Source organism: Pimephales promelas, chromosome 8 (assembly GCF_988280905.1).
Source record: "Pimephales promelas chromosome 8, fPimPro1.hap1.1, whole genome shotgun sequence".
In the NCBI taxonomy this organism is placed as follows: domain Eukaryota; kingdom Metazoa; phylum Chordata; class Actinopteri; order Cypriniformes; family Leuciscidae; genus Pimephales; species Pimephales promelas.
In genome coordinates, this window is record NC_142776.1 from 15,584,432 (window position 1) to 15,597,092 (window position 12,661).

General features: G+C 39.8%; 1 protein-coding gene across 5 annotated transcripts in view; it reads right to left on the reverse strand.

Annotated features, from left to right (window-relative positions):
* Nucleotides 1-12,661, reverse strand: part of LOC120492429 (neuronal pentraxin-1) — a 132,688-nt gene that overhangs the window by 66,344 nt on the left and 53,683 nt on the right. For 2 of the 5 annotated variants that reach the window (XM_089134058.1, XM_089134057.1), the window contains exon 4: nt 11,697-11,816. The exons of 2 other annotated variants lie outside the window; for them this stretch is intronic. In XM_089134058.1, the coding sequence (XP_088990184.1) occupies nt 11,697-11,816 (120 nt within the window). Of the gene's footprint in view, nt 1-11,696; nt 11,817-11,926; nt 12,288-12,661 lie in introns of those variants that run through there. One more of the 5 variants, XM_089134061.1, reaches the window with a different exon arrangement.

Consider the following 12,661-nt stretch of genomic DNA (forward strand, 5'->3'; position numbering starts at 1 on the left):
GGTGGCGGTGCCACCGGCTTCATATATATATGTATATATACAGTATATATATATATACAGTATATATATATATATATATATATAGCTGTGATCCACGATGAAGGGCCAAAGCCAGTGGCATGGCCACCCTGGTGCTTTTAGGTAACTAAGGAACCGGGGTTGCGGTGCCACCGGCTTGGGCCCTTCATCGCTGCTCGCAGCTATATTAATAATTATTATTTTACTACCTTTTGGGCACTTTTGGGGCCCTTAACGTGCTCGAAAACTCTTGAAACTTTGCACATGGGTCAGAACCCGCGGCCATCAGAGCCGGGCTGAAGCTGGTACCCGGGCGTGGTAGGGCGGCTCGTCAGCGCCCCCTGGAACGGGGTCCGAACACTTGGTCCATAACTCAAACACGCTTGTATGTAATAATATGAAACTCGGTACACATGTTGATCTCATCGTTTCATCTATACCTCACACTCTTACTTTTTACCCCAGCCCAACAGGAAGTCGGCTATTGAGGTTTGTTTGTAAAACGCTCGCAATGGAATGTCAAATACTCCTCCTAGAGCTTTGATCCAAATTCGACGAAACTCGGTCAGCGTGAAGTCAAGACATTGAGGATGAAAGTTTGCGAGGGGATTTTTTATATCTCGAACGGTTTGTCCGTGGCGAGGAAACGAAATCATGGCGAGAAACGTGAAACAGGAAGTGTGTTATAACTTCAGCATACATTAACTGATCTTGATGAAACTTCAGCAGTGTGTTCGCTGTAAGAGGACGATCACATGGATGTGACTATTGTGAGTCAAAGTTATAGCGCCACCAACTGGCAGCAGGAAGTGTGTCACTTTCAAAATGCTTTGATATCACCCTTTTATTTTTACCCGATTTGCTTCAAACTTCATATGTATAATGTAAACATACGGCAGATGTAGACCTGTGAATGGATTCTTGATATCTTTGAAACTGTTGCCGTGGCGACGCATCAAACTTTACCCTTCTTTTAGGATGCTTTTAGGATGCTTTTGAGACCCTTAGCATGCTTCAAAATGCATGAAACTCGACAGACACATCACATTTATTAGCCAGTAGACATGTGCAAAGTTTCAGAAACGGGCGTGGTGAGGGCTCAGTAGCGCCACCTTTTGACAAAAGTGGGGTTGTTAGTTTTAACTAGAGTTACAAAAATTGGTATGTATATTGTACTCCTCGAGCCGGACAACTTTCTAATTTAAACTTATTAGCTAGGACCCACAGAAAGTCAGATGTGTTTGTTTGAATGTGGTCTTGCTTAATCTGAGCCTACATCTCTGTCTTTGCCTGTCTGTGTGTGTGTGAGTGTGCAGGGGGAGGGGGCTTAACCATTTCACTGCTGTGTGTATGGCCTGCATAAAGAAAATACATTTCTCAAGCCTGGTATTTTTTAAATAAGTTTTTATTTTTATTTTTTATAAGTAAAGGCATATAACTAGTTTAATTGTAGTGCATTGACAATAGTTTTATATAATTAGTTTATTAATCAGATTAACTTGGTCCATAAACTTGGTCTGAAAATTTGGTCCATAAATCAAACACACTTGCATGTAATAATATGAAACTTGGTACACATATAGATCTCATCGTTTCATATATAGCCTACTTCACACTCTTACTTTTTACCCCAGCCCAACAGGAAGACGGCTATTTAGGGTTGTGTTTAAAACACATGCAATGGAATTTCAAGTATTGCTCCTAGAGCACAGAACCAAATTCGACAAAACTCAATCAGCGTGAAGACAAGACATTAAGGATGAAAAGGTGCCAAGGGATTTTTGATATCTCGAACGGTTTGTCCGTGGCGAGGAAACGAAATTATGGCGAGAAACATGAAACAGGATGTGTGTTATAACTTCAGCATACATTAACTGATCTTGATGAAACTTCAGCAGTGTTTTCGCTGTAAGAGACCGATCACATGGATGTGACTATTGTGAGTCAAAGTTATAGCGCCACCAACTGGCAGCAGGAAGTGTATAACTTTCAAAATGCTTTGAAACCACTCTCTTATTTTTAACCGATTTGCTTCAAACTTCATCTGTATAATGTAAATACACGGCAGATGTAGACCTGTGAAAGAATTTTTGATATCTTTGATACTGTTGCCGTGGCAACGAATCAAACTTTAACATTCTTTTTGATGCTTTTGGGACTCTTAGCATGCTTGAAATTGCTTGAAACTCAACAGATACATCACATTTATTAGCCAGTAGACATGTGCAACTATGGCAAAAGATTAAAGTAATGTCAAAAAAGTAAACACTAAAAGCCTCATATCTTCTAAAAATGTAATTATACATCATTTGTTTCTAAATTAAATTATACAAATATTATAACTTCCCCAATTTTTCCTTTTTTTCATTTAAGAATTATGTTTACGTTCAAAAACAGCCAGAATTGTTGTAAAATTCATAAAAAAATAATAATCTGAGTCATACGTAGTGCTATACTGCCCTCTTGTGTTCAATATCAGGTAGGCCTATTGTGTATATTCCCACCGGTTAATCAACGTGTGACTCCGCTGGGACTTGGGAGCTTTTAAATCGCTTACTTAAAACCGAAAGTCGAGATACGGATGTCCGCACAAGACATTAATGGTGTGGAGTAGAGCGAGCATTTTAAATAAATTCCTATTAAGTAGGATTGAACTAAACAGAAAGAATGTTCACTCTGTTCTGCTGGTTCCTCGCTGGTGGATCATATGATTACTTTGTCATAATCTATGACAAAAATGCTATTATAAACCATATTAATAATAGATAATACACATTGCTCTTATTTTTGAAAAATACATTCATGAAAAACAAGATAACAAAAATCATAAAAAAATATAGCCATGGCTGCTATAAATGTTTGAAATGCATAGGACAGATGTTTAATGACGCAGCAACATATAATTGAAAGGCAATTAATAATCTGTCATTACGTCACTGCATTATGATATTACGGCTCCAATACGGTGCAGCACAAAGCACTTATGTGCATCCCGAGCGGAGAATGATGTGCTTGAAGCCACATGAAGTTACAGCGCAGTAAGTCCGTATTGAAAAGTTCAAAGCACAAAGGAAATACATATTTATGAACAGTGTATTATACATTAGCTATCTATGCAATAGTTTATTGAGCCTTTTCTTTTAAAGGTTTTAAATTTCAGTTACTGTGTGCGTGAAGAACAATTATAGTGCTCTGACTCTAGTGTTGTGATCTAAACGACAGCGTCCGACACCCGGTAGAAAGTAACACGGTTAAGTTACAGTCCAGCAAGAAAAAGTTTCTTCATTCGAAAATATAGACCTTTAGACCTTTATCTTAAAGATCCAGTATAATAGGATTAACATTCAATCATCTTGAAGATCGTTTCATCATTGACTGTAACCGAATGTGACGTGCTGTTTGAATGCTGAATGGAGAATGACTGACAGGCGCAGAGAGGGAAAAGTTTGTGTTCTTGAATTTAATGACTTAAATATTAATTTCTATATCACATAATAGCTTCAGAACACTAATAATACAGTACACAAAAACTTTATGGTACTTTAGAAAGTTTTTGTGCCTTTGTGCCTAACATAGAATAGTATATATGCACAATATAGAATTTGAATCAGCCTCGTCAAAGATGGCAGTGTCAGAGCCGATACCGATCCTGAGTATCTAATCGGCGCACTTCTTTTCAACAGTCAAATTGAAATTGAAATTGCTTGAAACTCAACAGATACATCACATTTATTAGCCAGTAGACATGTGCAAAGTTTCAGAAACGGGCATAGTGCAAGGACTAAATAGCGCCACCTTTTGACAAAAGTGGGGTTGTTAGTTTTATCTACAGTTACAAAAATCGCTATATACATTGTACTCCTCAAGCCGGACAACTTTCTAATACATAGTCATTAGCTCGGACCAAGAGGAAGTCAGATATTTTGGTTTGAATATGGTGAGCCTCTCTCTGAGCCTACGTCCCTGTATGGCAAGCCCTTTTAACATTTAAAAGCTAAGTTTGCCTGTCCGGAATTAACATTGTAGATATCAACAACGTCTTTCTGTCTATTCGTAATTACATTTTGGATAGTTTGTATTATAATTTAAGATATCTGTAACATAATTGTGTCTAGTCGAAATGACAGAGTATGGCAAGCCGTTTTAACATTTAATCATAAAAGGGCCAAAGCCTTCGGCACCGCCACCCGGGTGCATTTAGGTAACTAAAGGAACCGGGGTTGCGGTGCCACCGGCTTGGGCCCGCCATCGCTGCTCGCAGCTATATTTATTATTATTATCAATGTTGAAAACAGTTGTGTAGTTGTGTTTGATGAATAGAAAGTTAAAAAGAACAGCATTTATTTAAAAAAAATATTTTCTAACATTATAAATGTCTTTACTGTAACTTTGATCAGTTTATTCATCCTTGATGAATAAATGTTTTTATTTATTAGGGCCCAAGCCCTGAAAGGGCGAAGGCCCTATTGTTTTCCTTAGGATTATTAGGGCCCAAGCCCTGAAAGGGCGAAGGCCCTATTGTTTTCCTTCCGATTATTTTTTATTAGGGCCCAAGCCCTGAAAGGGCGAAGGCCCTATTGTTTTCCTAACGATTATTATTATTATTAGGGCCCAAGCCCTGAAAGGGCGAAGGCCCTATTGTTTTCCTAACGATTATTATTAGGGCCCAAGCCCTGAAAGGGCGAAGGCCCTATTGTTTTCCTTAGGATTATTATTATTATTAGGGCCCAAGCCCTGAAAGGGCGAAGGCCCTATTGTTTTCCTTAGGATTATTATTATTAGGGCCCAAGCCCTGAAAGGGCGAAGGCCCTATTGTTTTCCTTGCGATTATTTAGGGCCCAAGCCCTGAAAGGGCGAAGGCCCTATTGTTTTCCTTGGAATTCTTTATTAGGGCCCAAGCCCTGAAAGGGCGAAGGCCCTATTGTTTTCCTTGGGATTATTTTTCTTTACTATTATTATTATTATAATTAGGGCCCAAGCCCTGAAAGGGCGAAGGCCCTATTGTTTTCCTTAGGATTATTCTTTTCTATTATTATTATTATTATTATTATTATTATTATTATTATTATTATTATTATTTTTCTTACGACTATTCGGGCACTTTTGGGGCCCTTAACATGCTCGAAAACTCTTGAAACTTTGCACACGGGTCAGAACCCGCGGCCATCAGAGCCGGGCTGAAGATGGTACCCGGGCGTGGCAGGGGGGCTCGTCAGCGCCCCCTGGAATGGGGTCCGAACACTTGGTCCATAACTCAAACACGCTTGCATGTAATAATATGAAACTCGGTACGCATGTTGATCTCATCGTTTCATCTATACCTCGCGCTTTTACTTTTTACCCCAGCCCAACAGGAAGTCGGCTATTGAGGTTTGTTTGTAAAACGCTCGCAATGTTATTTGAAATACTCCTCCTAGAGCTTTGATCCAAATTCGACGATACTCGGTCAGCGTGAAGTCAAGACATTGAGGATGAAAGCTTGTGTGGGGATTTTTGATATCTCGAACGGTTTGGCCGTGGCGAGGAAACGAAATCATGGCGAGAAACGTGAAACAGGAAGTTTGTTATAACTTCAGCATACATTAACTGATCTTGATGAAACTTCAGCAGTGTGTTCGCTGTAAGAGGACGATCACATGGATGTGACTATTGTGAGTCAAAGTTATAGCGCCACCAACTGGCAGCAGGAAGTGTGTCACTTTCAAAATGCTTTGATATCACCCTTTTATTTTTACCCGATTTGCTTCAAACTTCATATGTATAATGTAAACATACGGCAGATGTAGACCTGTGAATGGATTCTTGATATCTTTGAAACTGTTGCCGTGGCGACGCATCAAACTTTACCCTTCTTTTAGGATGCTTTTAGGATGCTTTTGAGACCCTTAGCATGCTTCAAAATGCATGAAACTCGACAGACACATCACATTTATTAGCCAGTAGACATGTGCAAAGTTTCAGAAACGGGCGTGGTGAGGGCTCAGTAGCGCCACCTTTTGACAAAAGTGGGGTTGTTAGTTTTAACCAGAGTTACAAAAATTGGTATGTATATTGTACTCCTCGAGCCGGACAACTTTCTAATTGACACTTATTAGCTAGAACCCACAGAAAGTCAGATATTTTTGTTTGAATATGGCCACTCTGAGCCTACATGTCTCTGTGTCTCTGTGTCTTTGGCTGGCTGGCTGTCTGTCTGTGTGTGTGTGTGTGTGTGTGTGCAGGGGGAAGGGGCTTAACCATTTCACTGCTGTGTGTATGACCTGCATAAAGAAAATACATTTCTCAAGCCTGGTATTTTTTAAATAAGTTTTTATTTTTATTTTTTATAAGTAAAGGCATATAACTAGTTTAATTGTAGTGAATTGACAATAGTTTTATATAATTAGTTTATTAATCAGATTAACTTGGTCAATAAACTTGGTCTGAAAATTTGGTCCATAAATCAAACACACTTGCATGTAATAATATGAAACTTGGTACACATATAGATCTCATCGTTTCATATATACTTCACACTCTTACTTTTTACCCCAGCCCAAAAGGAAGTCGGCTATTTAGGGTTGTGTTTAAAACACATGCAATGGAATTTAAATTATTGCTCCTAGAGCACTGAACCAAATTCGACGAAACTCGATCAGCGTGAAGTCAAGACATTACGGATGAAAAAGTGCCACGGGATTTTTGATATCTCGAACGGTTTGGCCGTGGCGAGGAAACGAAATTATGGCGAGAAACATGAAACAGGATGTGTGTTATAACTTCAGCATACATTAACTGATCTTGATGAAACTTCAGCAGTGTTTTCGCTGTAAGAGACCGATCACATGGATGTGACTATTGTGAGTCAAAGTTATAGCGCCACCAACTGGCAGCAGGAAGTGTGTCACTTTCAAAATGCTTTGAAATCACTCTCTTATTTTTAACCGATTTGCTTTAAACTTCATCTGTATAATGTAAATACTCGGCAGATGTAGACCTGTGAATGAATTTTTGATATCTTTGATACTGTTGCCGTGGCAACGAAACAAACTTTAACATTCTTTTTTGATGCTTTTGGGACTCTTAGCATGCTTAAAATTGCTTAAAACTCAACAGATACATCACATTTATTAGCCAGTAGACATGTGCAACTATGGCAAAAGATTAAAGTAATGTCAAAAAAGTAAACACTAAAAGCCTCATATCTTCTAAAAATGTAATTATACATCATTTGTTTCTAAATTAAATTATACAAATATTATAACTTCCCCAATTTTTCCCTTTTTCATTTAAGAATTATGTTTACGTTCAAAAACAGCCAGAATTGTTGTAAAATTCAGAAAAAAATAATAATCTGAGTCATACGTAGTGCTATACTGCCCTCTTGTGTTCAATATCAGGTAGGCCTATTGTGTATATTCCCACCGGTTAATCAACGTGTGACTCCGCTGGGACTTGGGAGCTTTTAAATCGCTTACTTAAAACCGAAAGTCGAAATACGGATGTCCGCACAAGACATTAATGGTGTGGAGTAGAGCGAGCATTTTAAATAAATTCCTATTAAGTAGGATTGAACTAAACAGAAAGAATGTTCACTCTGTTCTGCTGGTTCCTCGCTGGTGGATCATATGATTACTTTGTCATAATCTATGACAAAAATGCTATTATAAACTATATTAATAATAGATAATACACATTGCTCTTATTTTTAAAAAATACATTCATGAAAAACAAGATAACAAAAATCATAAAAAGATATAGCCATGGCTGCTATAAATGTTTGAAATGCATAGGACAGATGTTTAATGACGCAGCAACATATAATTGAAAGGCAATTAATAATCTGTCATTACGTCACTGCATTATGATATTACGGCTCTAATACGGTGCAGCACAAAGCACTTATGTGCATCCCGAGTGGAGAATGATGTGCTTGAAGCCACATGAAGTTACAGCGCATTGAGTCCGTATTGAAAAGTTCAAAGCACAAAGGAAATACATATTTATGAACAGTGTATTATACATTATCTATCTATGCAATAGTTTATTGAGCCTTTTCTTTTAAAGGTTTTAAATTTCAGTTACTGTGTGCGTGAAGAACAATTATAGTGCTCTGACTCTAGTGTTGTGATCTAACCGACAGCGTCTGACACCCGGTAGAAAGTAACACGATTAAGTTACAGCAATAAAGTCCAGCAAGAAAAAGTTTCTTCATTCGAAAATATAGACCTTTAGACCTTTATCTTAAAGACCCAGTATAATAGGATTAACATTGAATCATCTTGAAGATCGTTTCATCGTTGACTGTAACCGAATGCGACGTGCTGTTTGAATGCTGAATGGAGAATGACTGACAGGCGCAGAGAGGGAAAAGTTTACGTGTTCTTGAATTTAATGACTTAAATATTAATTTCTATATCACATAATAGCTTCAGAACACTTATGATACAGTACACAAAAACTTTATGGTACTTTAGAAAGTTTTTGTGCCTTTGTGCCTTACATAGAATAGTATATGCACAATATAGAATTTGAATCAGCCTCGTCAAAGATGGCAGTGTCAGAGCCGATACCGATCCTGAGTATCTAATCGGCGCACTTCTTTTCAACAGTCAAATTGAAATTGAAATTGCTTGAAACTCAACAGATACATCACATTTATTAGCCAGTAGACGTGCAAAGTTTCAGAAACGGGCATGGTGCAAGGACTAAATAGCGCCACCTTTTGACAAAAGTGGGGTTGTTAGTTTTATCTACAGTTACAAAAATCGGTATATACATTTTACTCCTCAAGCCGGACAACTTTCTATTACATAGTCATTAGCTCGGACCAAGAGGAAGTCCGATATTTTGGTTTGAATATGGTGAGCCTCTCTCTGAGCCTACGTCCCTGTATGGCAAGCCCTTTTAACATTTAAAAGCTAAGTTTGCCTATCCGGAATTAACATTGTAGATATCAACAACGTCTTTCTGTCTAGTCGTAATTACATTTTGGATAGTTTGTATTATCATTTAAGATATCTGTAACATAATTTTGACTAGTCGAAATGACAGAGTATGGCAAGCCGTTTTAACATTTAATCATGAAAGGGCCAAAGCCTTCGGCACCGCCACCCGGGTGCCTTTAGGTAACTGAAGGAACCGGGGTTGCGGTGCCACCGGCTTGGGCCCGCCATCGCTGCTCGCAGCTATATTTATTATTATTTTGCTACCTTTTGGGCACTTTTGGGGCCCTTAACGTGCTCGAAAACTCTTGAAACTTTGCACACGGGTCAGAACCCGCGGCCATCAGAGCCGGGCTGAAGATGGTACCCGGGCGTGGCAGGGCGGCTCGTCAGCGCCCCCTGGAACTGGGTCCGAACACTTGGTCCATAACTCAAACACGCTTGTATGTAATAATATGAAACTCGGTACACATGTTGATCTCATCGTTTCATCTATACCTCACACTCTTACTTTTTACCCCAGCCCAACAGGAAGTCGGCTATTGAGGTTTGTTTGTAAAACGCTCGCAATGGAATGTCAAATACTCCTCCTAGAGCTTTGATCCAAATTCGACGAAACTCGGTCAGCGTGAAGTCAAGACATTGAGGATGAAAGTTTGCGAGGGGATTTTTGATATCTCGAACGGTTTGTCCGTGGCGAGGAAACGAAATCATGGCGAGAAACGTGAAACAGGAAGTGTGTTATAACTTCAGCATACATTAACTGATCTTGATGAAACTTCAGCAGTGTGTTCGCTGTAAGAGGACGATCATATGGATGTGACTATTGTGAGTCAAAGTTATAGCGCCACCAACTGGCAGCAGGAAGTGTGTCACTTTCAAAATGCTTTGATATCACCCTTTTATTTTTACCCGATTTGCTTCAAACTTCATATGTATAATGTAAACATACGGCAGATGTAGACCTGTGAATGGATTCTTGATATCTTTGAAACTGTTGCCGTGGCGACGCATCAAACTTTACCCTTCTTTTAGGATGCTTTTTGGATGCTTTTGAGACACTTAGCATGCTTCAAATTGCATGAAACTCGACAGACACATCACATTTATTAGCCAGTAGACATGTGCAAAGTTTCAGAAACGGGCGTGGTGAGGGCTCAGTAGCGCCACCTTTTGACAAAAGTGGGGTTGTTAGTTTTAACTAGAGTTACAAAAATTGGTATGTATATTGTACTCCTCGAGCCGGACAACTTTCTAATTTACACTTATTAGCTAGGACCCACAGAAAGTCAGATATTTTTGTTTGAATATGGCCACTCTGAGCCTACATGTCTCTGTGTCTCTGTGTCTTTGGCTGGCTGGCTGACTGGCTGGCTGTCTGTGTGTGTGTGTGTGTGCAGGGGGAGGGGGCTTAACCATTTCACTGCTGTGTGTATGACCTGCATAAAGAAAATACATTTCTCAAGCCTGGTATTTTTTAAATAAGTTTTTATTTTTATTTTTTATAAGTAAAGGCATATAACTAGTTTAATTGTAGTGAATTGACAATAGTTTTATATAATTAGTTTATTAATCAGATTAACTTGGTCAATAAACTTGGTCTGAAAATTTGGTCCATAAATCAAACACACTTGCATGTAATAATATGAAACTTGGAACACATATAGATCTCATCGTTTCATATATACTTCACACTCTTACTTTTTACCCCAGCCCAACAGGAAGTCGGCTATTTAGGGTTGTGTTTAAAACACATGCAATGGAATTTAAATTATTGCTCCTAGAGCACTGAACCAAATTCGACGAAACTCGATCAGCGTGAAGTCAAGACATTAAGGATGAAAAAGTGCCACGGGATTTTTGATATCTCGAACGGTTTGGCCGTGGCGAGGAAACGAAATTATGGCGAGAAACAAGAAACAGGATGTGTGTTATAACTTCAGCATACATTAACTGATCTTGATGAAACTTCAGCAGTGTTTTCGCTGTAAGAGACCGATCACATGGATGTGACTATTGTGAGTCAAAGTTATAGCGCCACCAACTGGCAGCAGGAAGTGTGTCACTTTCAAAATGCTTTGAAATCACTCTCTTATTTTTAACCGATTTGCTTCAAACTTCATCTGTATAATGTAAATACACGGCAGATGTAGACCTGTGAATGAATTTTTGATATCTTTGATACTGTTGTCGTGGCAACGAAACAAACTTTAACATTCTTTTTGATGCTTTTGGGACTCTTAGCATGCTTGAAATTGCTTGAAACTCAACAGATACATCACATTTATTAGCCAGTAGACATGTGCAACTATGGCCAAAGATTAAAGTAATGTCAAAAAAGTAAACACTAAAAGCCTCATATCTTCTAAAAATGTAATTATACATCATTTGTTTCTAAATTAAATTATACAAATATTATAACTTCCCCAATTTTTCCCTTTTTTCATTTAAGAATTATGTTTACGTTCAAAAACAGCCAGAATTGTTGTAAAATTCAGAAAAAAATAATAATCTGAGTCATACGTAGTTGTCACGGATCCATCTGCGTCAGCACCAGATACCTGCACTCCGCCCACTCGTTCCGGTTCCCCTGACTACTAATCATCATCACCTGTCGTCACCACCTGCCATCACTTATCCGGACTATCATCCACTCCATATATACTCACCTCATTCAGTCACTCACTGTCTGGTCTCGTCTCAACCACGATTACAGACTCGCTATCGCTACATTACGTTCCTGATACCACTTACCTGCATTGTATCTCCAACCCGTCATTCTCCCGTCTGTTCCGGTCCCTGGTCCCCGTCTGCTGCCAGTCCTCTTCAGTCTCCAAGCTCCGCTGTTCCGGTCAGCTCTCCATTCATCCGTTCCTGTTCAGATAAGGAAAACATCATCAGACTGTTCATACTCTCATCAACTTCAACTAGCACGCTACTTACCATCCTGTGACTGTCATTCAATAAACCTTGTTCAAACTCACCCGTCTGTGCCATTCTGTTCTGTGACAGAAGACCAGACCAACCTAAAACATGCTTCAACCTACGCCCGCAACCACCACGGGCACGAGTTCCCCATCGACAGCACCTCTTCCCCGGACTAGTGCATCTGTGATCGCTACTTCCACCGTAGCCTTTTCCTCTGCTGCTGCCTCTGTATGTCCCATGGCCCAACCAGCGCCCTTCTCTGGCGAGGAGGAGGAGTGCAGCGGCTTCCTTCTGCAGTGCGAGCTCTACATAAAAATGATTCCATCCTCGTTCCCCACTGAAGAATCGAAGGTCGCTTTCTTTATCTCCCTTCTCCGGGGTCGGGCTCTTCAATGGGCTCATGCCCTATGGAAAGATCGTGGGCCTGTCACCAGAACCTTCGCCTCATTCTCCAATCACTTCCTGGAAGTGTTCTCACAATCTCTGCACTCGATCTCCGTGCAGGATCAGCTGTTTCGTTTGAAGCAAGGGAGATCGTCAGTGGCTGCATATGCTCTGCAGTTCCGGACCCTCGCCGCTTCGCTGGGATGGAATGAGTCTGCACTTATCACTGCATACCGCCACGGTCTGAATCCCGACATTCGTCTCCAGTTAGCCATCTACGACGACACAGTGGGTATCGAGAGCATTATACAGCGATCCATCCGCATCGACCAACGCCGCACTGCCTGCCAGCTAGATAGCCCTGCACCTCCGCCTCCTCGCCCATCTGCCGCTTACAGTCCTCCAGC